General features: G+C 36.9%; 1 protein-coding gene across 1 annotated transcript in view; it reads right to left on the reverse strand.

The window, feature by feature from the left end:
* The window catches only part of SHTN1 (shootin 1), an 86,689-nt gene that overhangs the window by 56,658 nt on the left and 2,853 nt on the right, over window positions 1–27,178 (reverse strand). Inside the window, exons 2-3 of the mRNA XM_039334095.1 lie at window positions 7,888–7,940; window positions 2,047–2,107 (exon numbers count right to left, since the gene is read on the reverse strand). Coding sequence (XP_039190029.1) covers window positions 2,047–2,107; window positions 7,888–7,940 — 114 coding nt within the window. The remainder of the gene's footprint in view (window positions 1–2,046; window positions 2,108–7,887; window positions 7,941–27,178) is intronic.

The raw sequence follows: 27,178 nt of genomic DNA on the forward strand, positions 1-27,178 counted from the left end.
TACATTTTTTGCTTATACATATTCATGTCCTGTTTTAAGTTTTACATAATTTTTAATTATAATATTCCAATTTAATCTTTAATATCCATAGTTTTTGAGTTTCGGGTAATCCAAATTTTCTTTATTTTACTACATAAAAGTTATCATATCTAGAATATACATATTACTTACTTAAATATATTCTTATCTTATTTCATAAACATTTTCTATTTCTCATCCTAATACAGCATCACTTACTAAAAGAGTGTCCTTTATTGTCTCAAGTCCATCATCTATATTATCTGGGCTAAACAATAGTTTGAAGCTAATTCCTAATCATTAGTTTTCATTTCCCTTATAAGTCTAAATCCTAAATATTAAGCCAGTTAAACCCCTTATTTTTTATCATATAAGAACAATATTTGAATCCAATAATCATATTTCCCTTCATCTAAAAATCTCCCTTTAGCCCATTAGTTGAGACTTTAGGATCTTCTATCATGACTCAAAGGATCCCATTTTTTTAAAAAATATCTGACTTTCTTTTTGTGCCAACCAGGCTTCCATACCAATGCCTTTAAATCATCAGATAAATCTCCCTTCATTCTTGTACATATTACTTGAACCAAGGGAGACCATCTAGTTATCAGTTTTCCAGAAAGGCTGGCCCATTCATAGTCATTAGATTGTTGTCCTGGTGGTTTCTTCAATTCGGTTTGGTCTTCTTGTTCCTCAGATTTCTTCTGGTTTAGGTAGAGAGTCACGTCCAGTTTTATGGTTGTTATTTGATTATCTAGGTTTTCAATATGCTGTATTTGTTGGTCTTTAACAGCTTCCGTGTTGGTGTTGCTTTGTTCCACTTCTGTTACTTTTTGAGTTGTAGGTTCTTTAGTTGCAGTCAGGGTTTGTCTGTCAAAAGTTTCAGTAGATTGTATTTGTTGGTCTTTAAAGTCCTCTGTCTTGATATTAATTTCTTCTGCTTCTATTGGTTTTTGAATTATAAGTTCTTTCATTGAAATCAGAGTTTCATTCTGTAGGTTTAAGCTGGTGCCTTTGTCTTTCAGTCTGGATTTAATTATCTTCAAGAATTTTTCCAAGTATAAGTTTATAGTTAATTTGTTGCTGATCTTCCTCCATTTCTAACAGTTATAGATAGTCCTTTAGTGAAGGCTATTTCTTAAATGAAAGTTAGTAAATGTTCACCTCCACAATTCCTAAAAATCAATTTCACTGTCCAGCTATTCTCCCAGCTTTTTATTTCTTTTAGATAATACCAAGGACAAATCTGGGCTGTAAGCAGGTTTCTTTAACAAAAGTATTTACTTGCTATACCAAGCTTCACCACAAGATGTCCCTGACTGCATTTAAAATCTTTTTCAAAACCAGGGCTAGGTTTTTATCCAGATGAAGTTCTTTTTCATAGATAAGGTGACAGGTCCCCGTGAGAGTAGGAATTTTGGATCCCCAGATGTCAAGGTAATATAAATCCAGTTACTTAATTGTATTTTTTCAGGGCTTTATTTTCCCTACATAGTCAGGCGCCATCTTAGAGGGTGGGAAGAAGACATTCCCTTCCCTCTCTCCTCGCAGGGGAAAGAAATTTCAGAAGGCTTTTGACAGGAAAGTACTTGGGATACAAGAAGGTAAAGTCTCACCCAGTTCCTCTGCGGTGCTTTCGAAGTGCTTGGTTGTAAATTTGACCTCGGCAGGTAGTGGTTTAATGATGGGCCATGTGGATGGCCGATCTTTTCCCCGTGCCGCCCTTCTGCGATCAAACGGGAGGTCCTCTTCATGCTCGTCGCCCCTCCAAGGCGACTTTTGATTCCTTTCAGGGTCCCCCGGTGGGAGAAAACCGGACGGCAGAGGGAGCAATCGCCCAACGCGTCCACCAGCACTGCGATCCAGAACCGGAAGCTTCCTGGTCATTATTAATTTGGGGTGTTCGGAGTAGATTTTAAACTATGTGAACTAGAAAAATATTGCCACTTCTCACAAAATAACCCTATTATATGTAAATAGTTGCAACTTTGGAAAGAGTAAACAGATTTTTGCTCATTTAAACCTTACCTTTATGCAGTTCTTCCAGTCGTTTGACCGCTTCATCTCTCTCTTGTCTGAATTTGTCACACTGGAAAAAAACATGTTTTCATATTAAAAAGGATTACTTTCTCACAATTGACAGTAAATAGATAAAAACTAGGAGTTCGGTTAAAACTGCAAGAACAGCTTACAATTAAATGTGAAAGAAAAGTAGTGGATGTTAGGGAAGAAACTAGCATGGGGGTTGGAAGGGAACAGCAGTTTCCAGGCTAGACAAAATTATTACATTAATGCTGATCACTGCTTCCAAGGTCAACAAGGAAATGGTTAACTATGCACAGATTTGAAAATTCAAGATGAAAAAGTTAGATTTTTAATTCTGGAATCTGGACTTTTATATATAGGCCTTGAATTGAATTTGCAGCAACAGGCAAATCTTGGAAATAGATTCATTCTTGTCTATCCATGTAATTTTCTGTTACATAAGTGAAGTCCTGAATAGGATCTGAGATTCTGGCCATTTATGTACACAAGCTCCAACCACACATAGCTAAGAGTGAATTTTTCCGTTTAAACTTAATAGCTCTGTGTACGTTATATCCCAAATTCTTTCACATTCAACATATATATAGTTTGAATAATTTTCACATGACAAGAAAGAGCAGCCTTTTGTATGTCTTTTATATTTACTTTTGTATTTTATCAACACAGTTCATAGGACAGGGGTACTTCTAGCAGAGGGTTCCATTAAAGGCAATACAGAGTTATTCCATCTTTTCTTTTCTCCCTTCCTCTCTTCCTCCCTCCCTTCCTTCTATACAAAGAAAATTAGGGAAACATGAGAGAGTAATTTATTTATTTATTTATGAGACTTATATACCGCTTTAAGTGCAAGCACTCTCTAAGCGGTGTACACCAGTAAGCAATGTATATATATATTTACATTGCCCCCAACAATCTGGGTCCTCATTTTACCTACCCTGGAAGGATGGAAGGCTGAGTCAACCTTGAGCCGGTGAGATTTGAACCGCTGACCTGCTGAACACAGTCAGCTAAAGTGGCCTGCAGTACTGCACTCTAACCGCTGCGCCACCTCGGCTCATAACTAGGATGCTCTGTAATTCTATCAAGTAGACTGTCCCGATGTATGACTGTACAGGCTGAAAAACGTCCAAGGATATAAAAACTATACCTATAATCTCATAACTAATGCCAGCTTATTCTTCCATTGTTGCTCTTAAGGGATGCCTGGGTTGGTTGGTTTGTTTTTATAAATATGTGGATTTAAGCTTGTTTTTAAAGGAGTCCCTCCTGAGCTATCCTATTTTTCTCCATCTCAGATATAATCACTAACAATTTTCTCTTGCACTCTAACATGCAATCAGATGACTTTTGTTTAAGAACTGCTTCTGTTTTACCTACCACCACTAATAAAAAAAATAGATAATTGCTCAGCACAGTGTTTCTCAACTTTGGCATCTTTAGGATGTATGGACTTCAACTCCTAGCATTCACCAGCTAGATGTGAACATGGTCCCTATAAATTCATTAAATCAACTTGATGCAGGACATCCTCAATGATATTCTTGATGTATTTCTAAATATGAACAACCATAGTGGAAGGAACATGAACTGGATTATAAAAATAGGTATGGGAACATGGACAGAACACTTCACCTCATGCTACTTTCTTTGGAATACCATGCCTTCATAAAAAAAAATCACTTTCTGTGACAGGGTGGGTGAAAATTTGAAAATAGTTATCCTCCATTCACCAGGATTATCACCTCAATTTGACTCAGCTGTCCTGACTTCTCTTCCTTTAACCTCAGAAAAAAAAAATCCTGGCCAAATATCTCCCATATTCCACTGCACATACCTTTAAGCTGATAGCTCCACAACAATAACTTTATTTGATTAAAATTATAACTAAGACTCTTCCCGTTCACTCCAAATTTAACTGAAATTCTAAGAACCTGAACCTTTCTTTATAAAATAGAATGAGATACAATCTTGGAGAGAGGCTAGAATTAAAACATTTCATTCAGAACCCAAGTAAAATTTATATGACAATGGAAATGCCTACCATTTTTGTTTTTTAAAAAAAAAACGCTTTGTATCTTAGAATAAAAATGAATGGTCAAGGCTATCAAATCTAAAGATGCCAGCTGCCTTACATCCTACATAATATTCTTTCTTCAATCTTAACTCACATGCACAAAAACATCTACACAAAGCCAAATATGTTTGAATATGTAGAAGTTAAAAAAGATATCTTGCATATTCATGTCAGGGATTCAAATTAATAACCTGAAAGGCATGGATACATAGACGGTTTTGTTGTAAATGAACAGTGGGTTGAATTTATTTAATTCAAAAATGTACTTTCATATAGCACCCTCTTTAGAAATAGATGGTTTCTATTAACAACAGAAGCTATCAAAATCCATACACAGTAAGGGAGGAAGAATTACAACCCCTACTATAAAATAGATATAATTATTTCTTGCTTACTCTCTTAATGTACAGCTTCATGTAAAATGTAATCCAGTTATCTCTTAAGCCATACTCCTCCTCTGCCTTTAGTCAAATCAAATCAACTCAAATCAATATTCATTACTGAAATAGATCAGCATAAGGCCTGGGGAAGGAATACGGTCAATAAAAGAAGACACAGAGATATAAAAGATATAAAAGGGTGTAGAGAACATAAAAAGTTATATCAATGATATGGACTGAGTGTAAACTATAGACCATAAGCTTCTAGGTTTTAAAGTATTCTATGGTGAAAAACTAGGGGCATTGCTAAAAATAAGCTATAAGGTTTGGCATTAACCATGAGGTAAATGGCATTGTATGAGTGCTCCTACACAAAACCAAAAAATACTGCATGTTGAGGCCCAATGTATGTGCAAAAGGAACAGGGAAATGCAAAACGCTGCCATGTGTCCCAGATACTGTATAATAGAATGAAGTTTGCATGGTTGTAAAAAAAGCATTGGAGGAAGATGTTCTGTATTGCTTCTATGTGCCCCATTGTTACAAGGGCATTTTGTTCTGAGAAAGGATTCTTCCTGTATCATTCCCCAAGCACACTGGAAGGAGGGTGTGACATCATGTCAAAGTAACAGCCCTTGGTGATCCCAAAGGTGGTTTTCAAAAGGCAACTGGACTTTGATCTTTTTCCCTTAAAAACATTATGCTTACCGCTGAAGAAATGAAGAAGCTTCTTGAATGAGAAGCAAAATATTTTCAAGGAAGGAAACCAAGAAGAAAGTCCAGTTGCCTTTTAAAAACCACCTTTAGGACAACTACAACCTGGATGATTGAGAATCTCCATAGACTTTTGGCCCTTGGTGAGTTGAGAATTCTAGTTGTGTTGGGTATGCCACAGGAAAGCAAATTACCTTGGATCTCAGGGAAAAATTGTAGGTCAGGCCAATGTTACATATTACTTATGCACTATATGGAGAATCAGACATTTTTCAATGAAGGACAAAGTACTTGTCTTTAGCCTACCTATCTTTTCAACAATCGTTGGTGCAAGACACCCAGAGTTTGGTTTTAAGATGGCCGGCCTTATAAATGTTTGAAGTAAATAAAAATAAATAAATATTCCCCAAAACAGAGTGATTCAATTATCATATTTCTTCAAAGTTTGCAATAACTTCATTAAAAACTATATAAAAATCCATTTATTGCAAAACTGCGCCAAACTGAAAATACAGAACTATTACAAAACTATTTACACGTTGATCATGACACTGTAAAAAGCACACTTTTAATTGATTTCTTAGTAGTAGGGGCAGAAAACAGGAGAAAAAAACTTCCTAACCCTAATTGGGGGATATTACAGATGAGATATCCATAGCTTTTTCTTCAAAACAAAAGTTTGAACCTTCAATGACAGAAAAAACCCACAGTACTTGTTCTGAACAAGTCACACTTACAATTTAAAATTGTTCAAAGCTAAACTGAATAAAAAAAACCTGCAAAAAAAATCCAGTTATTGGAATGCATAGATAACTGGATAGCATGAGATGTTATGCAGAACTCTTACAAAAGAAATGGACCAATTGATTAGGAAATAAAGCATTAAGAAAACTTAAAATGCAGATATACATAAGATAGACACAAGATAAAAGCTATCTATTATGTACAATGCTTAGGGAGAAGTACTAGTGTGAAAACCTTGACAGAGGGGATAGTTCCGCCATCCTTAAAAAAGCAATAGTTTATCTTGTGAGAGAAAGAAGTTGGGGATTGCTGCCTGCTCTTTGTAAGGTAGTGAAGTTAGAGTAGTTGCAGACAAGCTTCCCCCTACTCTTTCTCCTCAGGCATTCATCCATTCCCTCAGAACTGCACTAATAGGCATTCAAGCTGGTGTTCCAGCTGCCTGGCTAATTGAGCCACACCCTGGTGTTTTCAAAGACATGCTGATGCCCAGAAGCAGCTTTACCCCACCGTAATAGCAGCTATTACAAGCAAGCAAGGGGACATTCATTCAACTGCCAGGACCACAAGCCATGATGAGTAATATATCCCACAGAGGGAATCCAATGAGTTTGGAGCTTTGCCTGGAGCTTGGCAGCAACTAGAAGAGAGCAACCATGCTGAGACAGCACCTCATCCCAATTCATGCAAGAATGTTTGGGAAAAGACAAAAGCTGTACAGATAGTCCTCAACATACAACAGTTCATTTAGTGACTGTTCAAAGTTAGAGCAACCATTTTTCACAGTTACAACCTTTGTAGCATCCCCATAATCATGGGATCAAAATTCAGATGCTTGGCAACTGGTTCATACTTGTGACCATTACTGCGTCCCAAGGTCATGAGATCACCTTTTACGACCTTCTGACAAGCAAAGTCAATGGGGAAGACAAATTCATTTAACAACCATGTTACTAACTTATTGACTATAGTAATTCACTTAACAACTGTAGCAAGAAAGGTCATAAATAGAGCAAAACTCACTTAAGAAGTATCTCACTTTAACAACAGAAATTTTCTGCTCAATTTTGGTCGTAGGATGAGGACTACCTGTTTAAGTGACTTTAATGACTTTGAGACTTTTGTTTGAGTTGAGTATTAACAGACTAAGTATTAAAGGACTAAGTATTAAGGACATATTTATGAGGCAACATCACCTTGAAAGCCTAGAAGGCTGGAGCTGACCCAGAGCAATAGGCAATTGTTGGAGAAGGTGTGTGTTGCAATAAAGTATTTTATATAGATTTGTTATGCTGTGATGTGTTCAATACTTGGAGAGCAAAGAATCTTCATATAGCTCCTCCTTAAGAAGCCCCCCAGGCCTCCCCATTTTGGGCAATTTTTACCCTATCTCCAACTCCCCCTTTTAGGGAAAATTGTTGAGAAGGTGATTGTCTTTCAGCTTTAGAGGACTTTGTGCGAAGTGGATTGTTTGGACCCCACCCAGTTGGATGGGCCAGAATATAGGACAGAATATGTGACTGAAATGGCATTACCACACTTGCAGATGACATCTGGAGTGATAAAGATTGTGCATCCATCCTTGCTTTCCTTGATCTTTTAGCTGCATCTCTGTATTAATTTGCTTAGCCTACCTCTTATCTTGGAGCTGCATTTTCTGCCCATAACTGTATCTCCACAAGAATAATTACATGATAAAAATAAACAACATATCAGCAATATTCAGAAATAAATGTTGATAGTCATGATGGTATTGAAATATTGCAAATGGTCCTTGATATGAATACCATTTGATGGCAGAAAGGATCTCATCAACTTTAGATAAAAGACAAAATATTCAGCAGGAAGATCCACAAAAATCAATCAACAATAAACATTCTGAAAATACTAAGTCATATGAAAATAAGTACCAACCTCATCTTTTGTTTTCTTATTTTCTTTTCTTAAATCTTCATATTCACCAATAGCTATAAAGACAAAGAGGAAAAATAGCAATACATTTATAAAAAATATATTTGTTTTCATAACTTCTGTTAAGATTTTACTACAGTGTTAGACGAGTATATACACCCAAGATTTCTCACAATTTGTAAATAGAGTGTAAAGGAGGATCCAAAAAGCATCATAAAAATAAATGAAAAGGAATTTAAACAGAAAATTAGAAGTTAATTTTTTAAACAGTCATTCATGTTGGACATTACTTGTTGCTGTGTTTTCATAGTTGCTGGGCAAAATCTGACCGATGTATGGATAACAATGGTTCTATGGTCAGTTGGGAGAAAAGAGATATACTAATCACGTCTGCTTGACAGTCTGTTAGAGAATTTTAATTTCTCTATTGGTGAAAAATAAATCAGAAGCTCTCACAGTTGACTGCATTTAGCTGATTCAAATAACTTTATATTTATATAAAAATATTTACAATACCATTCTTCTTTACAGCAACATAGCTTAATTGAAGACTTCTTACAGAGACAGACCAGAGACAAAACCTTGAGACTGGAAATCCAGCTCCTAACTCAATACTCTTTTTGCACAGACTCAGTAGCACTTTCTTCACATTGGCTGACTGAGTTACCACATGACTCTTCCTGTTCATGAATATTCCAACACTCCTCCCTTCATGACAGGAAGAGACATCAGACCTATTAATTAATACATTCTTTAATTGTGAAAAACCTTGTGCCACTAACCTGGCCTTATACTGTATATCATTATTTGGCAATACCTTTTTCTTATATACCACTTACAACCCACAGCTTTGGTTCCCTGTGGCAAAGTCACTGATTTAAATACTTCATGGTCTCCCATGGATTTCATCTCTTTATCCATGGCCTCCTTCCATTTTTCTTGTTCAGCTTTTGGTAATGCCAACACTTCTTTATAACTTCTTGGCTCATACCACACATTGCAAACCTTTACCTTGCTGGCAGAATACCTGTCAGGCGGAATTCCTTTATTACATCGCTCTGACCTACGTGGTATTAACTGCTCCTGTGCCTCAATTCTTTCTGGCTTCATGTCTTGTTCAGCCTCTCCTCCCTGAACATTGACATCTTCAATAATCATTTTTTCATCATTAGATGAGTTATTGTCACTAAACAGATCACCGTCATTAAGTGAGACATACCCAGAATTTGCATTAATTCTGTCCCAATTTTGTTCTGCAAAATTAGCAGACCTTGAAATTATAATCCTTTTACTTCCATCACTAAAGCGATATCCTTTTGACCCTGGCTCATAGCCCACAAACCTGAGCTTTCTTGCCTTTTGCTGTCCCTTTCTTCTGATTGCTTTCGGAATATGTACCCATGCAGTACTTCCAAAAATTTTCAAATGTGTCAGTGATGGCTTTCTCCCATATAGAATGGCATATGGAGTGTTATTTATGGAGGAACTCCACAGCCTGTTAACTATATAATTGGCAGTCAATATGGCTTCTCCCCAATATGACCTGCTCATACCAGAATCCTCCAATAATGAATCTTTCATTGTTTGCAAAACACCATTCCTTCTTTCAGCTACACCGTTCTCTGCTGCTGAGTAAGGATTTGTACGTCTGTGTCTTATCCCCAACTGCCCCAACCATTGTTGGAATTTAGTTGACATAAATTCAGTACCTCTGTCAGTTTGCAACTGACACACTTGTTGTCTGTACCTTCTCTCTACAAAACTTACCCACTGTTTGAATTGTTGTAACACCTCTGTCTTTGCTCTAAGCAAATAGCAAAATGAATACCTGCTATAACCATCAACAATTACCAGTGCATATTTTGCTCCTCCCAAACTGGCTTGCATAGGTCCCACCAGATCTGCATGGACCAGCTCTAGAACTCTTTTTGTTTGTCTTGTGCTAACTGGGAATGCCTTTGACTTTGATGCTTTGCATACTGCACAGTCCAAATATGTTTTGCATCCCTTCAAATTTAACCCTTCTGCAAAATCTTGCATTTGCTGCAAAACTTTAAAGCTTGCATGGCCAAGTCTTCTATGTAAAAGATGAACACATGAATCATGCTCTGCAACATTCTTAAATATATGGGAACATTGAACCTTTTGTCCCTGCAATGTTGTTGTTGTTAAATGAGAAGTCATGTCCGACCCATCGCGACCCCATGGACAACGTTCCTCCAGGTCTTCCTGTCCTCTACCAACTTCTGGAGTCCATTTAAGTTCACACCTACTGCTTCAGTGACTCCATCCAGCCATCTCATTCTCTGTCGTCCCCTTCTTCTATTGCCCTCAATCTTTCCCAGCATTAGGCCCTTCTCCAGTGAGTCCTTCCTTCTCATTAGGTGGCCAAAGTAATTTGAGTTTCAACTTCAGGATCTGGCCTTCTAAAGAGCAGTCGGGGTTGATCTCTTCTAGGACTGACCGGTTTGAACGCCTTGCAGTCCAAGGGACTCGCAGGAGTCTTCTCCAGCACCATAGTTCAAAGGCCTCAATTCTTTGGCGCTCAGCCTTTCTTATGGTCCAACTTTCACAACCATACATTGCAACTGGGAAAACCATGGCCTGGACTATACGCACTTTTGTTGGCAGGGTGATGTCTCTGCTTTTTAGTATGCTGTCTAGATTTGCCATAGCTTTCCTCCCCAGGAGCAAGCGTCTTTTAATTTCTTGGCTGCAGTCCCCATCTGAGGTGATCTTGGAGCCCAGAAAAATAAAATCTGTCACTACCTCCATTTCTTCCCCATCTATTTGCCAGGAATTGAGAGGGCCGGATGCCATGATTTTGGTTTTCTTAATGTTGAGTTTCAAGCCAACTTTTGCACTCTCCTTCTTCACCCGCATCAAGAGGCTCTTTAGTTCCTCTTCACTTTCTGCCATTAGAGTGGTATCATCTGCATATCTTAGGTTGTTGATATTTCTCCCGGCAATCTTAATTCCAACTTTTGATTCATCTAGCCCTGCCTTTCTCATGATGTGCTCTGCATATAAGTTAAATAGGCAGGGCGACAGTATACAGCCTTGCCGGACTCCTTTCCAATTTTGAACCAATCAGTGGTTCCGTGTTCGTTCTCACTGTTGCTTCTTGACCCGCATATAGGTTTCTCAAGAGACAAATGAGATGGTCTGGTACTCCCATCTCTTTAAGAACTTGCCACAATTTGTTGTGATCCACACAATCAAAGGCTTTTGCATAGTCAATGAAGCAGAAGTAGATGTTTTTTCTGGAACTCCCTAGCTTTCTCCATGATCCAGCGTATGTTGGCAATTTGATCTCTAGTTCCTCTGCCTCTTCGAAATCCTGCCTGTACTTCTGGTAGTTCTCGATCCACATACTGCTGGAGTCTAGCTTGTAGGATTTTAAGCATAACTTTACTAGCATGTGAAATGAGTGCAATGGTGCGATAGTTTGAACATTCTTTGGCATTGCCTTTCTTTGGAATTGGAATGTAAACTGACCTTTTCCAATCCTGTGGCCACTGTTGAGTTTTCCAAATTTGCTGGCAAATTGAGTGTAGCACTTTTACTGCATCGTCTTTTAAGATTTTGAATAGCTCAGCTGGAATACTGTCACCTCCACTAGCTTTGTTGTTGCTCAGATTTTCTAAGGCCCATTTCACTTCACATTCTAGGATGTCTGGTTCGAGGTCAGTGACCATCTCATTGTGGTTATCTGGGATGTTAAGCTCATTCTTGTATAGTTCTTCTGTGTAGTTTTGCCATCTCTTCTTGATCTCTTCTGCCTCTGTTAGGTCCCTGCCATTTTGGTCCTTTATCATGCCCATCTTTGCATGAAACGTTCCCTTCATATCTTCAATTTTCTTGAAGAGATCTCTGGTCCTCCCTATTCTGTTGTTTTCTTCTATTTCTTTGCACTGTTCATTTAAGAAGGCATTCTTATCTTTCTAGCTACTCTCTGGAATTCTGCATTCAATTGGGTGTATCTTTCTCTTTCTCCCTTGCCTTTCGCTTCCCTTCTTTCCTCAGCTATTTGCAAAGCTTCCTCAGACAGCCATTTTGCTTTCTTGCATTTCTTTTTCTTTGGGATGGTTTTAGTTGCTACCTCTTGTACAATGTTGCGAACTTCCATCCATAGTTCTTCAGGCACTCTGTCTATCAGATCCAGTTCCTTAAATCTATTTGTCACCTCTACTGTATATTCATCAGGAATATGATTTAGTTCATACCTGAGTGGCCTAGTGCTTTTCCCTACTTTTTTCAATTTAAGCCTAAATTTTGCAACGAGAAGCTCATGATCTGAGCCACAGTCAGCTCCTGGTCTTGTTTTTACTGACTGTATAGCGCTTCTCCATCTTTGGCTGCAGAGCACATAGTCAATCTGATTTCTATGTTGACTGTCTGGTGATGTCCATGTGTAGAGCCGTCTCTTGGGTTGTTGGAAAAGAGTGTTTGTTATGACCATCGTATTCTCTTGACAAAATTCTATTAGCCTGTGCCCTGCTTCATTTTGTTCTCCAAGGCCAAACTTGCCTGTTATTCTGGTTATCTTTTGGCTTCCTACCTTAGCATTCCAATCCCCCATGATGATAAGGACATCATTTTTTGGTGTTAATTCTATAAGGTGCTGTAGGGCTTCATAGAACCGGTCAATTTCATCCTCTTCAGCACCAGTGGTTGGGGCATAGATTTGGACTACTGTGATATTGAATGGTTTGCCTTGGATTCGAATTGAGATCATTCTGTCATTTTGGGAATTGTATCCCAGTATTGCTTTTCCTATTCTTTTATTGACTATGAAGGCTACTCCATTTCTTCTGAGGGATTCTTGCCCACAGTAGTATACTTGATGGTCATCTGAGTTAAATTCACCCATTCCTGTCCATTTTAGTTTGCTGATTCCTAAGATGTCGATGTTCAGTCTTGTCATCTCTTTTTTGCAATACATATAGATTATCTTCCTTTATGCCTTCTGCACAAATATTCCCATTCCTTTTGATGAGACATTTCCCATTTACAAAAATGACCTCAAAACCTTGTTTGTCTAAATTAGACACACTTAACAAATTATGTTCCATCTCAGGTACACAAAGCACATTGGTAAACTTTGATTCCAAATATGGAATTTTTACATCGCCTTTTCCAATGACTTTTGCTTTCTGGCCATTTGCCAAAGCCACATCTTCTTGTGCTACTGGAACAAACCTGCAAAATAATTCAGAGTCATTAACAATTGTTTGACTTGCCCCACTATCAATTAGCCACTTGTCTCTGTTGTTTCTATTGCAAACTTTTGCAACACCAAAATGTTCCTTTTGCAAAGCAGTCCTTTTTGCATGCACAAATGTCCTTTGCTGCAAATTGTTCCTTTGCAAACAGTTTCTTTGCAAATGTGTGCTGGCTCCACAAATGTAGCAATTCTTTACTGGTAAAGCTCTCTGCTTGCAAAATCTCTCCTTTGTTGCAATTTGGTCCGGGTCTGATCTGCTTGTTTCTTCTCCTCTGGAGACTTGCAGTCTGGACCCCCTCCTCAGGAATTTCTCCTTCTCGTGGCTGCTTCTAAAATGGCGTTTTTCCTCTTCATTAAGCAAACATGCCTTTAAAGCAGTGGTTCTCAACCTTTCTAATGCCGCGACCCCATAATACAGTTCCCCATGTTGTGGTGACCCCCAACCACTTATACATCTCCGGGTGCCAGGGGCATGGCCAAAGAAAAGAGGGGAAAAAATGGCGGACAACCTTGTTTGGCGACCCCCATGAAATGGTCGTTCGACCCCAAATGGGGTCCCGACCCACAGGTTGAGAACCACTGCTTTAAAGCCTCAAACTTTAAGTCTTGCTCTTCTTTGCATTCAAATATTGCAGAAAACCTGTGTCCCAGGTTTTATCTAAACTGTTCAACACCAATAAAACCTTCTGGGACTCAGGGAATTTAATCCCACGTTGTTCTAAGTCCAAAAATAAACTTTGCATTTTATTTAAATGCTGTTCCACAGATTCACCTGGTTGCAAACAGGCCCTGTAAAGTTTTCTTGACAATTGCACTATGTTGCAAGCAGAAACATTCACGTGCACAGCTCTCAGTTTCAACCATATTTCCTTTGCAGTCTTTAAATTTGCAACATTTAGAAATTGTTCATCATCTAAATTCAAGATGAGAAAAGCCTATCATGACTTTTCTGATCAACTGCTGCAAACACTTGTGGTGGATTTTCAACAATATACCACAGCTCTTTTGCTTTCAGCAAACATTCCATTTTTGCAGCCCACACAATGTAATTCTTCTGGCCTAAACGAGGCACAGAGCTTTCCTTAAATTCCATTGCAGCCATTCTGCTAATTCTGCCTTGTTCTTATACTTTCTAAATACAGGTAATTTCTTCCAGCTTTAAATTACAATGCAGTCCTTAGTAAGCTCTGGGCCCATAATCTGTTAGAGAATTTTAATTTCTCTATTGGTGAAAAATAAATCAGAAGCTCTCACAGTTGACTGCATTTAGCTGATTCAAATAACTTTATATTTATATAAAAATATTTACAATACCATTCTTCTTTACAGCAACATAGCTTAATTGAAGACTTCTTACAGAGACAGACCAGAGACAAAACCTTGAGACTGGAAATCCAGCTCCTAACTCTATACTCTTTTTGCACAGACTCAGTAGCACTTTCTTCACATTGGCTGACTGAGTTACCACATGACTCTTCCTGTTCATGAATATTCCAACACAGTCCTTTTATGAGGGGTCTAATTACCACTGCATATATGTCCCTATTAAAATTACAGTTTAGTAGAACATGTCATACATTTTCCACAGTGTAGGAGTCCTGTGGGCAGAGGTATTCACAATAGCGAATCTTTCACTATCTACCATCAGGACTGCTGAAGACAATACATCAAACCTGGGTAGGATAAATACTCTGTGATATCTATAATTTGGTAAGGAAGGGCAATAGCTGGTGTAGTAATGCAGGACAGCATCTGAGACTTATATTGTCTTTGTGCCATACTAATATCTTGCTGGCATTTTGTAATCTGAGAAATCTCTTCTTTTGTAATTTTTTTGGGGGGGTTGACCATATCCATTCTTTTACTATCTTACTGAAAAAATCATATACAGCCAATTTCATTTTGATATATATCTTGCATATAAATTGAAAGTCACTATTGTTTATCAAAGAAATCATATAACATACCATAAAAATAGTGAGTTTGTGAAATGAAGTAATAAATAGAATATTAGATATAAGAATTAAAGAACAAGATAAAATCAGAGCTACAACTAAGAACTTAACTATTTCCTTCTATCTTTAAATGACAGCAGAGCAACAATAGCAACCTGGTTGCTAATAGTTGGATACATCTGCAAGAACATAGTCAAATTGTTCAAAATACCAAAATACCATCAATCATTTGGCTCTAATCTCATTGTAAATGGGGCGGTGCAGAACATAGGAATAATATCCTTCACTTGACCAACATCCCATGGACAGAGATCTGGTTTGACAGGACACTTGCAAAATCTCCCTTTAAGATATGCCGAGAACATGGGTAGCTTTTGATAAAAAAAGAAAGAGCAAACTATTAGAAATCCTGAAACAAGGGGGACTAGATGACAAAGCCATCCAAATAATAAAGAATCTGTATTGGCATCAGGTAGCAAATGTGAGACTAGGCCAAAAATACTCAGCTGATGCAGAAATAAGAAGAGGGGTCAGACAGGGATGTATTCTGTCTTCACTGTTGTTCAATATCTACTCTGAGTCAATCTTCAATGAGGTACTGGAGAACATCAATGCTGGCATCAAAGTAAAAGGTGTTTGGATCAACAACTTAAGATATGCTGACGATACAGTTCTGCTTGCCAGTAAGCATGAAGACCTTCAGCTCCTCATCAACAGAGTCACAGAAATATCTGAAAAATACGGCTTGAAGCTTAACATCTCAAAAACCAAGATCATGGTCGTCAGCAAACAACCCATTAATTTACCACCAATAAATTCAGAAGGAATACCACTAGAAAAAGTTGAAAGGATCACACACCTCGGTTCCAATTTACATGAAAGCTGGGACATGACCGGTGAAGTAAAGACAAGGATAGAAAAAGCTCGAACAGCATTCTTCAAAATGAAAAAGGTCTTCTGCGGTCACGACATAAGCCTAAGACTGAAAATCAGGCTTGTCAGATGCTATATTTTTTCTATCCTGCTCTATGGAATAGAGAGTTGGTCTCTGACAGAAGGCCTCTTGAAGAGACTAGAAGCATTTGAAATGTGGATTTACAGACAGCTGTTACGTATAAGCTGGGCTGACAAGATCAGAAATGAGGAGGTGATAAGCCACCTGGGAAAGCCAAGGGAAATCATCAAAACAATTAAAAAACAAAAATTAGACTATTTCGGACATGTGATGCGACACCCAGAAAAATATGGCATACTCCATTTAATCCTCCAGGGAAAGATTGAAGGCAGGCAGAAGGCATCATGGCTTCAAAATCTAAGGGACTGGTTTGGACAAAACTCAGCAGCACTTTTTTGTGCGGCTGCTGATAAAAACAGGATCGCCAACATGATCGCCAACGTCCGATAACGGATATGGCACAAGAAGAAGAAGAAGAGAACATGGGTCTGTGGGCAAAGCGATGTACAAGCTCTTATCAGTGAGACACTGGTAATATTTACTAGGTACTGAGAAAGTTTTCTATATTTTTATAATAATGGTACCAACATGAAAATTTGGATGATTGTATTACATGGTATCTTTATTGCCATCCCTTTCAAAAAAGCTAATCTCTAATATTTTGTCTGTTCCAAAAAATTTCCAAAAGGCATTTAAAAATACATTTGTAGCATGGGAAACAACATTTGGTTCATTAATTCCAAATCATGTAATAGACAAAACAGAATCTGGAAAAGTAGGATTCTTAAAAGCTTTCCAATTTCTTAAAGTGCCCTAACAATGCAAAAGGCATTCTAATAGCAATGGAAGGGAGCCCTATCTTCATTCTTAAGTAAGTAGCTGGGAACCCTGGGAAAAGCCAAAAATCCTGCTTATGAATTTATTATCTTCTTATCCCAACATCAGAACTCAGCCTCGTACATTATCTGGGATGAGTTCTGGTGATGGGATGAGAAGGTAATTGCCCAAATGGAAATAGTCCATAATAAATTCATAAGGAAGGCTTTTCATAAGGAAGAATCACCTTGCCCTGGAATATTTTAAATACAAGGGCCACCATCTTTAGAAACATTTAGAATAATTTAGAATTGAAAAACCTCCAAACAGTGCCCATTGTAACAGGGGCAGTTGCTAAGACAGTAATTGTGTTTTCTATGTAAGGGACTTATGAAAGTTGATATGTATGGTATGTACTTAAAAGAAGAGCATTGCTCTATTTGTTGGGCATCAATTTTTTAATCTATGTTTATTTATAAAAGCCATGACTTTTGTTTTATTATAATTTATGCTCAATTTTTCCATTTCAAAATAATCAGTTAGTATGGCCAATAATCTTGTAAAGCCAATCTCAGTACAGGAAATAAAGAGCCATGCCAATGGCATACACTAACACTGAATTTTTCCATATATTAATGAGAGGAAGAAACAATTTTGTGACTTCATGGCCACTAGAAATATTATTAATAGAAAAAATAAGAAGCAAATAAGGCTCCGTTTGCCTCCTCTGTCCAATAAAATAGGGTCTGACAAGGATGCTTGTGGGCCTGTTCTTACACTGGCTGCAGTGTTGGTATGTAGTTCAATTATTAGTTTCAGAAGGGATCTATCAATGTCTGTCTAGTTTGTCCCACAGATGAGAGCTATCTAGTGAAAAAAGCAGAAGGAAGGTCAATCAAGGCAACATAGAATTGCTTTGTATATTTGTTGTTATATTTATGAATAAGGAACTTCATAATACAATGACCTAATTTGCCATGACCTTTTTGAAAGCCTATTCTGGATGACAAAATAAATAATTCTTCTTTCCAATCTTCTCATTTATTAAAAAGATGTCTAGCATAAAGTTTAGAAGAAGTATTTAGCAGATTGATTGGATGATCACTGGCAGCTTCCTACACATTGTCCTTCTGAAGATTGGGTATGTTAATGGACAGGTACAACATACACTTTATATATTTTTCAAAAAGTTTAGTCAGGATGGGAACCTGGCAGGAATCAAAAAGTTTAGTCAGGATGGGAACCTGGCAGGAATCATTCAACTTATATATATATATATAAGTTATATATATATGGCCCTTGGAATAGCTTCTAGGAAGGATATGAAATCTCCATATATATATATATATATATGGAGATTTCATATCCTTCCTAGAAGCTATTCCAAGGGCCAGGATTGAAATTAGCTGCTTTGTGACAATTGATCCCTCTATGCTTAATTCAGTAGAGGCTCAGTATGCTTAGTCATCAGCTCAGTATGTGGGCAGATGTAAATACAGGTAAAATATTGGGTCCAATATTTTTGCTGAAATGCATGCATGAGGCTTGTTGCTGTGTATGGAAATACTATTGGCCACCAATTCCCAAAATTTCCTCTCTCTTTTTTTTAAATTAAGCTGAGTCCAAGTTTCTTCCACTGAGTCCTATGAAGAGACAAGACTAATGATACCATTCATGCATTTATCCATCCATCCATCCATATATACATTTATTCATTCATAAGATTTATAGGCCGTCTCATCTGTTAGGACTCCATATTTAAGAGTTACCATCCTATTGTTTACTTCTTTACTTGCAACACAACTATTCTAATTAAATTTAGCATTTAAATTATTCAAATGTCAATAAGTGCATTTTTCTATATAAATAGCAATAGCACTAGCACTTAGACTTATATACTTTACAGCCCTCTCTAAGTGGCTTACAGAGTCAGCATATTGTCCCCAACAATCTGGGTCCTCATTTTACCAACCTCGGAATGATGGAAGGCTGAGTCAGCCTTGAGTTAGTCAGGATCAAACTCCTGCAGAGTTAGCCTGCAATACTGCATTCTAATTACTGTGCCACCACGGCTCAGTGGTGATATAAAAGTGATATTACTTGTTTTAATTTTAAAATCATTTTTAAAAAAATAAAAATGTATTTTTAAAAGCTAAGTATTCAGCAGCAAGAATTGTGCAGGAAGCCAATGAAACTGCAAAATGACAGCACAGCTGAAAGGCTAAGCAATGCAAGACTGTTTTGACAGGCAAAATGATAATATATACTGAACTATTATTGTGGAATGGAATAAATATAACAACATAACAGACTGAGAAACTATTTGTCAAGAAGTGACCCAGCAAGTACAGTAAAGGAGGGAACATTATATACAGAAATAATGCAATTTAAATAGAAGACTTGCCTCTATAAAACTTCTATCAAATTCTTAGATGGTTGAACTGAAAAAGGGGAAATAGCTCAAAAAGAGGAACTTACTTTCAGAGTTCCACGGGGGTTTTGGAATCATGGTTTACCTCATTTGTCAGGCATTTTTGATAAAAGCACATCATATAAACATGAAAAAATATTTTCTTTGTATAATGGATTCTAAAACCTCTGGATTGTGTGGCCAGTGACAATATTCAACTGCAAGTTCCTAGTCCAACTAGAGATACTATAGAAGTCTTAGCCAGCATCAGGACACTATGGTATATATAAGTATAAACAAGCTCAGACTAAGTTCCTAGAGAAGAGAATTATTGTTTATCCAGGAACATCCTAACTCAAAAGGTCTTATTAGGGCTCTGAATATCTAAGGAAATCTACAATTTGGAAGTTTCCCTGGACTTGCATTTTTTTCTGCAAAAGCACATGAAACTGTGGTGCCTTCACACAACTCTGATTGGTGCATCACAGGAATGCCTTGGTGATAATGCTTGCTTCTCGAGTACCCTAGGTAAGTCCTGTAGGTTGAACCTGCCCAGCCCATGCACTCATGTAAAGAAGAAACCCTAAAGTCATCTCAAGGGAATATACACCCAAAAATAGGTCTATGGTTTTGTAGCTTCCAAACTCAACAACACCTTGCCATTTAGGCACATCTGGAACCCTCCTCATCAGCTTTCTGCAAGGCAATTTAGGCAGTACAATACTGTTCAAGCGGACATTCAGAGATGGGGGGGGGGTAATATGATTCCTGAATAACCATCTGTATTCAATGGCCAATTGTTTTAATCTTGTTTTTCATATGTAAAATAAACTGCCAGGAGTCTTAGAAGTTGGTATAACACTAGATGTAACAAATAAATACACAAATAACATCTATTAAAACATAACAGTGAAACTAAGAATGCATTAACACAATATACTGTATAAAGGTAATTAAAGGCTGTGAAATGATGTAGCTGAGTGCGTACGAACTGAGTGCGTATGAACTGATAATGTATGAATTTAAGATGAATTAGACAATGCAATCAGTGATGTATCTAGCTTCACTAAACTATATAAGGAAAATGCATAGTGTAGTGGTTCTCAACCTGTGGGTCGGAACCCCATTTGGGGTTGAATGACCATTTCACGGGGGTCGCCAAACAACGCAGTCCGCCATTTTTTTCCCCTTTTCCTTAGCTGTGCTACTCCCTTTTATTCTATTGGCTTTTGAAAGCCAATAGAATAGACTCTCTTGAATAGAGTCTAATTCTATTGGCTTTCAAAAGCCAATAGGAATTGTCCAGGCTGTCTCTGCCCTGCTGAGCCCGCCAAAAGTCCCATTCTGCAAACGGTGCTGCACCAGTTGAGTAGTCCTCGACTTACGACCGGTTGAGTAGTCTTCGACTTATGACTGGTTGGGGGTCACGGCATTAAAAAGGTTGAGAACCACTGGCATAGTGTGTATAGTCTCTACTGGTTTTTATGTGGCCCCATCTGTATTGGAAACACTATACATGAAGAGATGACTTCTTGATCTTTCTGTTCAGTTTCTCTGCTATATAAAAAAAAATCCCTCCACTTCTGCAAAGTGCAGTGTTAGAATGGAGCCAAGAGGCATAAGAATGTTAGTGGCTGCTGCACACCCGTTCCACAAGTTGTACTCTCACACAAGTTGTACGTGGCTTCAAAGCAACTAGTCTATACATCTTACTTTTTTTTTCACCAATACATTTAGAATAAAACTTGTTATGACATTATGATTTGCCCTTGAGTATAAATTTTTTTATTTTGTTTTACAAATGATGAACATGCAGAGAAGGAATAGATGGGACTATGGTATGGGAAGTTGGAGTCTTTTTTTTTTTTTTTTGGTTAACCTCTATTGCCTCAGTCTTAATTGTCCCCATCACAAAATATACTATATTATCTCCATCCTCTCTAATGTATGCTATTTGCAGAGCTCAAGAATTCTGCTCATTGAAAGAAAACAAAAATTTTACCGGTACTTAAGTATAAAATAAATGTCCATAAGGTATAAGCTTCTCAGTCTCTCTCTCTCTTCGATTTTGAATAAATTTTCTGGGTTATTGAAACAAAGAGACCAATTGTCAGCTGAAGAAGCAGAAAAAACATTTTCAAAAAAGTTCTAATAGGAAAAAGCATTTTAAACAAGTAAGGTTCTAGTAATAAATAAACTCTAACAACAATCTACTTAGTTCTTTCCTTTCCAGTTTGTTTCTCTCCCCCATCTTGGTTAATAGATAGATCAACCAAAACAGCAGACTCGCTACACAGATCACTTTGGATTTTACATGAAAATGAAACAAAATCATTAAGATGTTATATCATATTCTACATCCCAATGAATGAAATTAGTGGTACCAGAATAAATATACAAACTTCATTTCAAGAAATGCTTGCTTTAGAAGCAGCCTTTGGCTTCTCACATTTTTGACACTGGACTAATTCATTGAAGACAATAGAATTTTTATGTTTAAATTGTGTTAATGACCAATTCTGTTTTCCTCTTTTTAAAGCCCTGTGGGCATCATTCTAATGTGTACTGTTCTAAACAATTTGATTCCTATATATTTGGAGGGCTTCGCCTTTCTGATTTTTGGCATCACGAAGATTCACAACCCTTTGTGTATGCTTTCACCTTTGGGGGTGGTTTAAGCTGCTTTGAGTACCTCTGTTGTCTTATAATTAGGTTTGGCATTTTTGAAAAGGAGAGATGGCATTCTGTTAAAGGCATTCCAGATTAAATTAGCTAAAGGATTCATTAGTGCCACTAGCAATTAATTGATTTGCCTACAGTTGCCAAAGTGCAAAGATGTTTTGGGGTAAGGCACTCGTGCCATTTAGAAAGTATCATCCTGGAAGCAAGAAAGATTCTTGGGAAGAAATGTCTCCTGCCATCAAGAAATACTGACAGAGAAGAGCAACTAAGATGATTAAAGGTCTGAAGACTAAAACATATGAAGAACAGTTGCAGGTTCTGCCAAAGTTTCTTTTTTTGTTTCAAATGTTACCTATTTTAAAGAATGAACTTAACTTAAATGAATGGCAGAAAGGTATTAACAAATTTATTTGGGCAGGGAAAAAACCAAGGGTCAAACTTAAAATTATGCAAGATTTCCGTGAGAGAGGTGGACTCAAGGTACCAAATTTGAAATTGTATTATGATGCGGTGGTACTAACATTGATTAGTGATTGGGTGAATTTAACAAATGTAGAAATACTCCATTTGGAAGGCTGGGATTTACTTTTTGGATGGCATGCCTATTTAATTTTTAATAAAAAAATGGACCGGGTTTTTAAATCTCATATTATAAGAATTTCTTTGCTTAGGGTGTGGAGGAAATATTATAGAAGTGATTTTAAAATACCATTATGGGCCATACCTTGGCATGCGATAGAGGGAATAAAGAAAGGAGTCAAGATGGATACGGTTTCTTATATACAATTACTTAGATGGGATGGTCAAAATTGGCAGTTAAAATCTTTGGAAGATTTAACACATGAAAATTTTACTTATTCATGGTTTCAATATAGACAAATAGTGGATAGATGGAAGACGGATTGTAATATGGGATGGCTTAGAGAAGATGAAAATCTCATCAAACAAGTAAGGGATCAAAGACCAACCCATATTAAGAGGGTTTATGGGGTTTTAGTGGAAATGGATTCAGAATCTGAATTAATTAAAGATTGTATGATTAAATGGGCACAAAATATCGGTGAATCAATTTCACTGGATACTTGGGAACTTATTTGGGTGAGGAATGTTAAATTCACACAAGCACAGAACTTAAGAGAGAATTTTTATAAAATGTTTTATAGATGGCACCTTGATCCAAAGAAAATGTCCATTATGTACCCTGATCTACAGCCTAAATGTTGGAGATGTGGTTGTTTGGACGCTACTTATTTTCATATTTGGTGGTCGTGTAAAAATATAAAAGCCTTTTGGATTAAGATATGGTGGAATATTCAAAGAATTTTTAGAAGGAGGGTAAAATTTACCCCGCAATTATTTTTATTAGGTATTATTACTGACTGTGATGCTAAGGAAGTTATATTGATGCTAAATTTGATCACAGCCGCTAGGCTGTTAGTTGGACAATATTGGAAGAAGGATTCTTTGCCTACTTTACAAGAGTGGTTTTATAAAGTTTCGTATTTGGCAGAAATGGCAAAGATTACGGCTTTCTTAAAGGAGCAATCTCAAGAGAAATTTTTTGTTGTATGGGAAAAATGGATAAATTTTATTCAACACAATTTGAATATGGAAAAATATTATTTAGCTTTTTCATAACTTGTATTGATTGCTTTTTTTTTCTTTTTTTGTTTCGTTTCCGTCTTATGAACTTTTATTTTTTTTTCTTTCTTCCTTCTTTTTCTCTCTCTTTCCTTTTTCTTTTTTCTCTCTTTTTTAAGTATTTTTTCTTTTTTTCTTAATGCTTATATCATATATATATTATTATTAATTATTTTATAAGTTGTAAATATTATTTAAGTTTTTTTAAAAAAATTTTTAAATAAGCCTATATTCAGTTCTGGGAAGTTCGGGGAGGGGGGAGGGAGGGGTGGGTTTGGGAGGGATTGGGTGAGGGTTGTTGTTTATTTGTAAAACTTTTAAAAAAATTTCAAAAAAAAAAAAAAAGAACAGTTGCAGGAACTGGGTACGGCTAGTCTAGTGAAAAGAAGGAGTAGGAGTGGCATGATAGCAGTGTTCCAATATCTCAGGGGCTGCCACAAAGAAGAGGGAGTCAAGCTATTTTCCAAAGTGCCTGAAGGCAGGACAAGAAGCAATGGATGGAAACTAATGAAGGAGAGAGACAACCTAAAACTAAGGAGAAATTTCCTGACAATGAGAACAATTCATCAATGGGACAGATTGCCTTCAGAATCAGGAGGCTGGACAGCCACTTGTTGAAATTGTATCAGGTCTCCTGCTTGAGCAGGAGGTTGGACTAGACGACCTCCAAGGTCCCTGCCCGCTCTATTCTAATTGATACTTGAATTATTGCCATCTTCCTTCACTTTATTGATTCATCAGATCAATTACTAGCCTACTGAAATGCCCATAATTATAATGGAGGGGGGCATGGTGAAGGGAATGTCACAGTGTTAAATTCAGCCTTCCTCAACATGCTGCCCTCCAAGTGTGCCTACAATTTCTAGCACATAGACCAACACTTCTGGAATTCATCAGGGTAGGGAAATACTGTTTACATGGCATCTATAAATTCATTTTTATAGAAAAAATAAAGTTACCTATTTGTTTATTTGGCAATAAGACTACTGTGTAGCCCCATCACTCTCCCTTCTACCTGTTAACCTACTTGCTGATCCAATGACCCAATCCACATCCCTTATCGCTTCACTAAAACATGGTTTCCCAGCTATTGCTCTATATTCACCCCATCCTTACACTTCTGGGCAACCAAAACTTCTGTTTCTCCATTGCATCCACCTTGGAACACCTATCAGAATACCTACTGTATGCTCCACATCTGCCTAAGAATAAAGCATGACTATAAATACCCCCTGCTCCATGCACAGAGCACTCCATTTATAGAATGTTTTGCAAACTTCTATTACTCACCAGAGGTCGAGACAAACCCAGATTGTTGGGGGCAATGTAAATATATATATATACATTGCTTACTGGTGTACACCGCTTAGAGAGTGCTTGCACTTAAAGCGGTATATAAGTCTCATAAATAAATAAATAAATAATATTTCATCAATACTGTCATATATTTCTGATTATTAAGTCTAAATGTAACATTTAGAAGTAAAAGCAGTATCAGTTAAGCCAACTGGTTGGCTCAGTTAATAGTTTTTTTCTTCACTTTCCCTTCCTGTTTGTTCATAGACAGAAAAAAAAGTGCAAAAATAATCTGGCTTTTCAGATCTGGTCTTTTTTCCCACTTCACTTGTGAGCGTGAAATAGACTAAAAGAAGAACAAATATTTTCCACTAGCAGAAGACACTTTTGCTGTTAGAAGTTAAAAAAATATGGTGATTTTAAGTTCTACGGTGATAGGAATGTCATACAATACTCTTGGGAAAAAATGCTTTTAGACACTGCTAAACAGGTATTTCTTCAACAGTCAATGGAGGATACTTGGAATACATATTGCAGAACTGTTAATTTTTTCCTTCACTTTCTCTTCTTTCCCTCTCTTGTCTCTTGCAGTTATAGAGGCTTCTCTTTCCTGTGTATCTTCTCTATATGTCCTTTTTTCACTGATCTCATTCATTTTTGCAACTTTAGAAGAGGGTTAGGACTTGATTGTATGTGTTGTGCTCATACCATCTCAACAGAATAGGACTATTCTTGCTTCCATACACTGCTGTTAACAAGTGTTCATATACAAAATGATAGAAGCAAAAATTCCTATTTATCTGAGGTTTAAGGTAGATTCACATTTTATACAATGCTTCAAGAAAATGTTAAATTCAATTTGCATTTAAATACCCAATTTCAATAAAATATTTTCATTTAGAAATCTTTCCCCCCAACCACCCGGCTTTTGTATCTTTCAAGACACAGCCAGGATGGGAACTGAACTTGTTACTTGAACTGAAATGACATTTTATTACATCATCATAGAGATGGCATTAAGTCTTTCCAATTCAACTCTGGGTGTTCTGTATGTAAGGCCACAAATCATGTACCAAATGATAGGACCTTTCATATCCAGGTATTAGGTAGGATGAGAACAAGCCTTGCTAACTGCGTACCCAATACATTCTACTGAAACCCAACATTCATACATCAAGCAAGTTGTCTGAAAAGATAGCTACTATTAGTCATCCTACATTAATATTTTCTGATATATCTGAAGAGCACTCTGTGGTAAATTTTCCATAAATATATGGAATATATTACAGTGCCTTTTTGACAATAGTCATATACTGTAAGATATTAAATTACCAAGGGATGAAAATTGTGTTTGACCAGGTTGACATCCATTAATTCTACTCAATCTCTTTACATACACAGCATAAGTATAGGGCTAACAACTGAGATTATGTCAAAATAACAGACACACGGGCATATACTATAATGGGACTGACAGACACTGCTATAAACCAAACCAAAAGATCAACTCTTAGCTAAAACTACTTTTATTAAATATTGACTATAGTAACAGAACTTTGCAAGTCTGACTTTATTTCCCCCACCACACACCTTATAGCCATGTGAATTTGAGAGATGCCTGCCTTAGTCTTTTGCACATGTTTCCTTCTTGTTTTGTACTTAAGTCATATTTTCCCTTTGTTGCTTGGTCAAGGATATGGTCTATCACTGTGAAGGTCAACTGTCAACCAGCAACACTTCTTATGAATGACACAATACAATACAACTATACAAGTTGTGGTTTTCGTATAATGATGTCATGACACATATTTTGTCCCTTGTTCAAAAAGAATAGCAACACTGGGATTAAAACAATGTTCATTTTAAAAATGTAAAGTAAATGGCAGACAACTACACTTCCCTTGTAAAAAAGTTCCATAAATAAAGCTTCTCCTAGCTACTTCTCCAATTTACTTCTCCAAAGTAAATTCACTGGTTGGATCACAAACAAATGGCCTTTATTGTTTAATATCTATATCTTAAACTGGGCTTGACACTTTACCAGCAGCAATGCAAGATAACTCTTAATGGATATGTTGGCTACAGTGCAATAACCTTTTATCTTTTTATACTTGTGCTATTTTTATGTATATTATACTTTTAATGGCTTCTCTTATTTTTATTCTTATTAAAAATATAATACATAATGTTTCAGAAATAAGGAATGAAAGGACCTTTTTGTGGGAAATACATAGCTCCAGTCCGCCTACCTTTGGGCCAAACATATTCAGGCTGAATGCTCACTAGGTTTAAGGCTGGAGCAGTACAGGTAT

The sequence above is a fragment of the Crotalus tigris genome, unplaced genomic scaffold, assembly GCF_016545835.1.
Source record: "Crotalus tigris isolate CLP2741 ecotype Arizona unplaced genomic scaffold, ASM1654583v1 scf7180000017536.10889498, whole genome shotgun sequence".
NCBI lineage: Eukaryota > Metazoa > Chordata > Lepidosauria > Squamata > Viperidae > Crotalus > Crotalus tigris.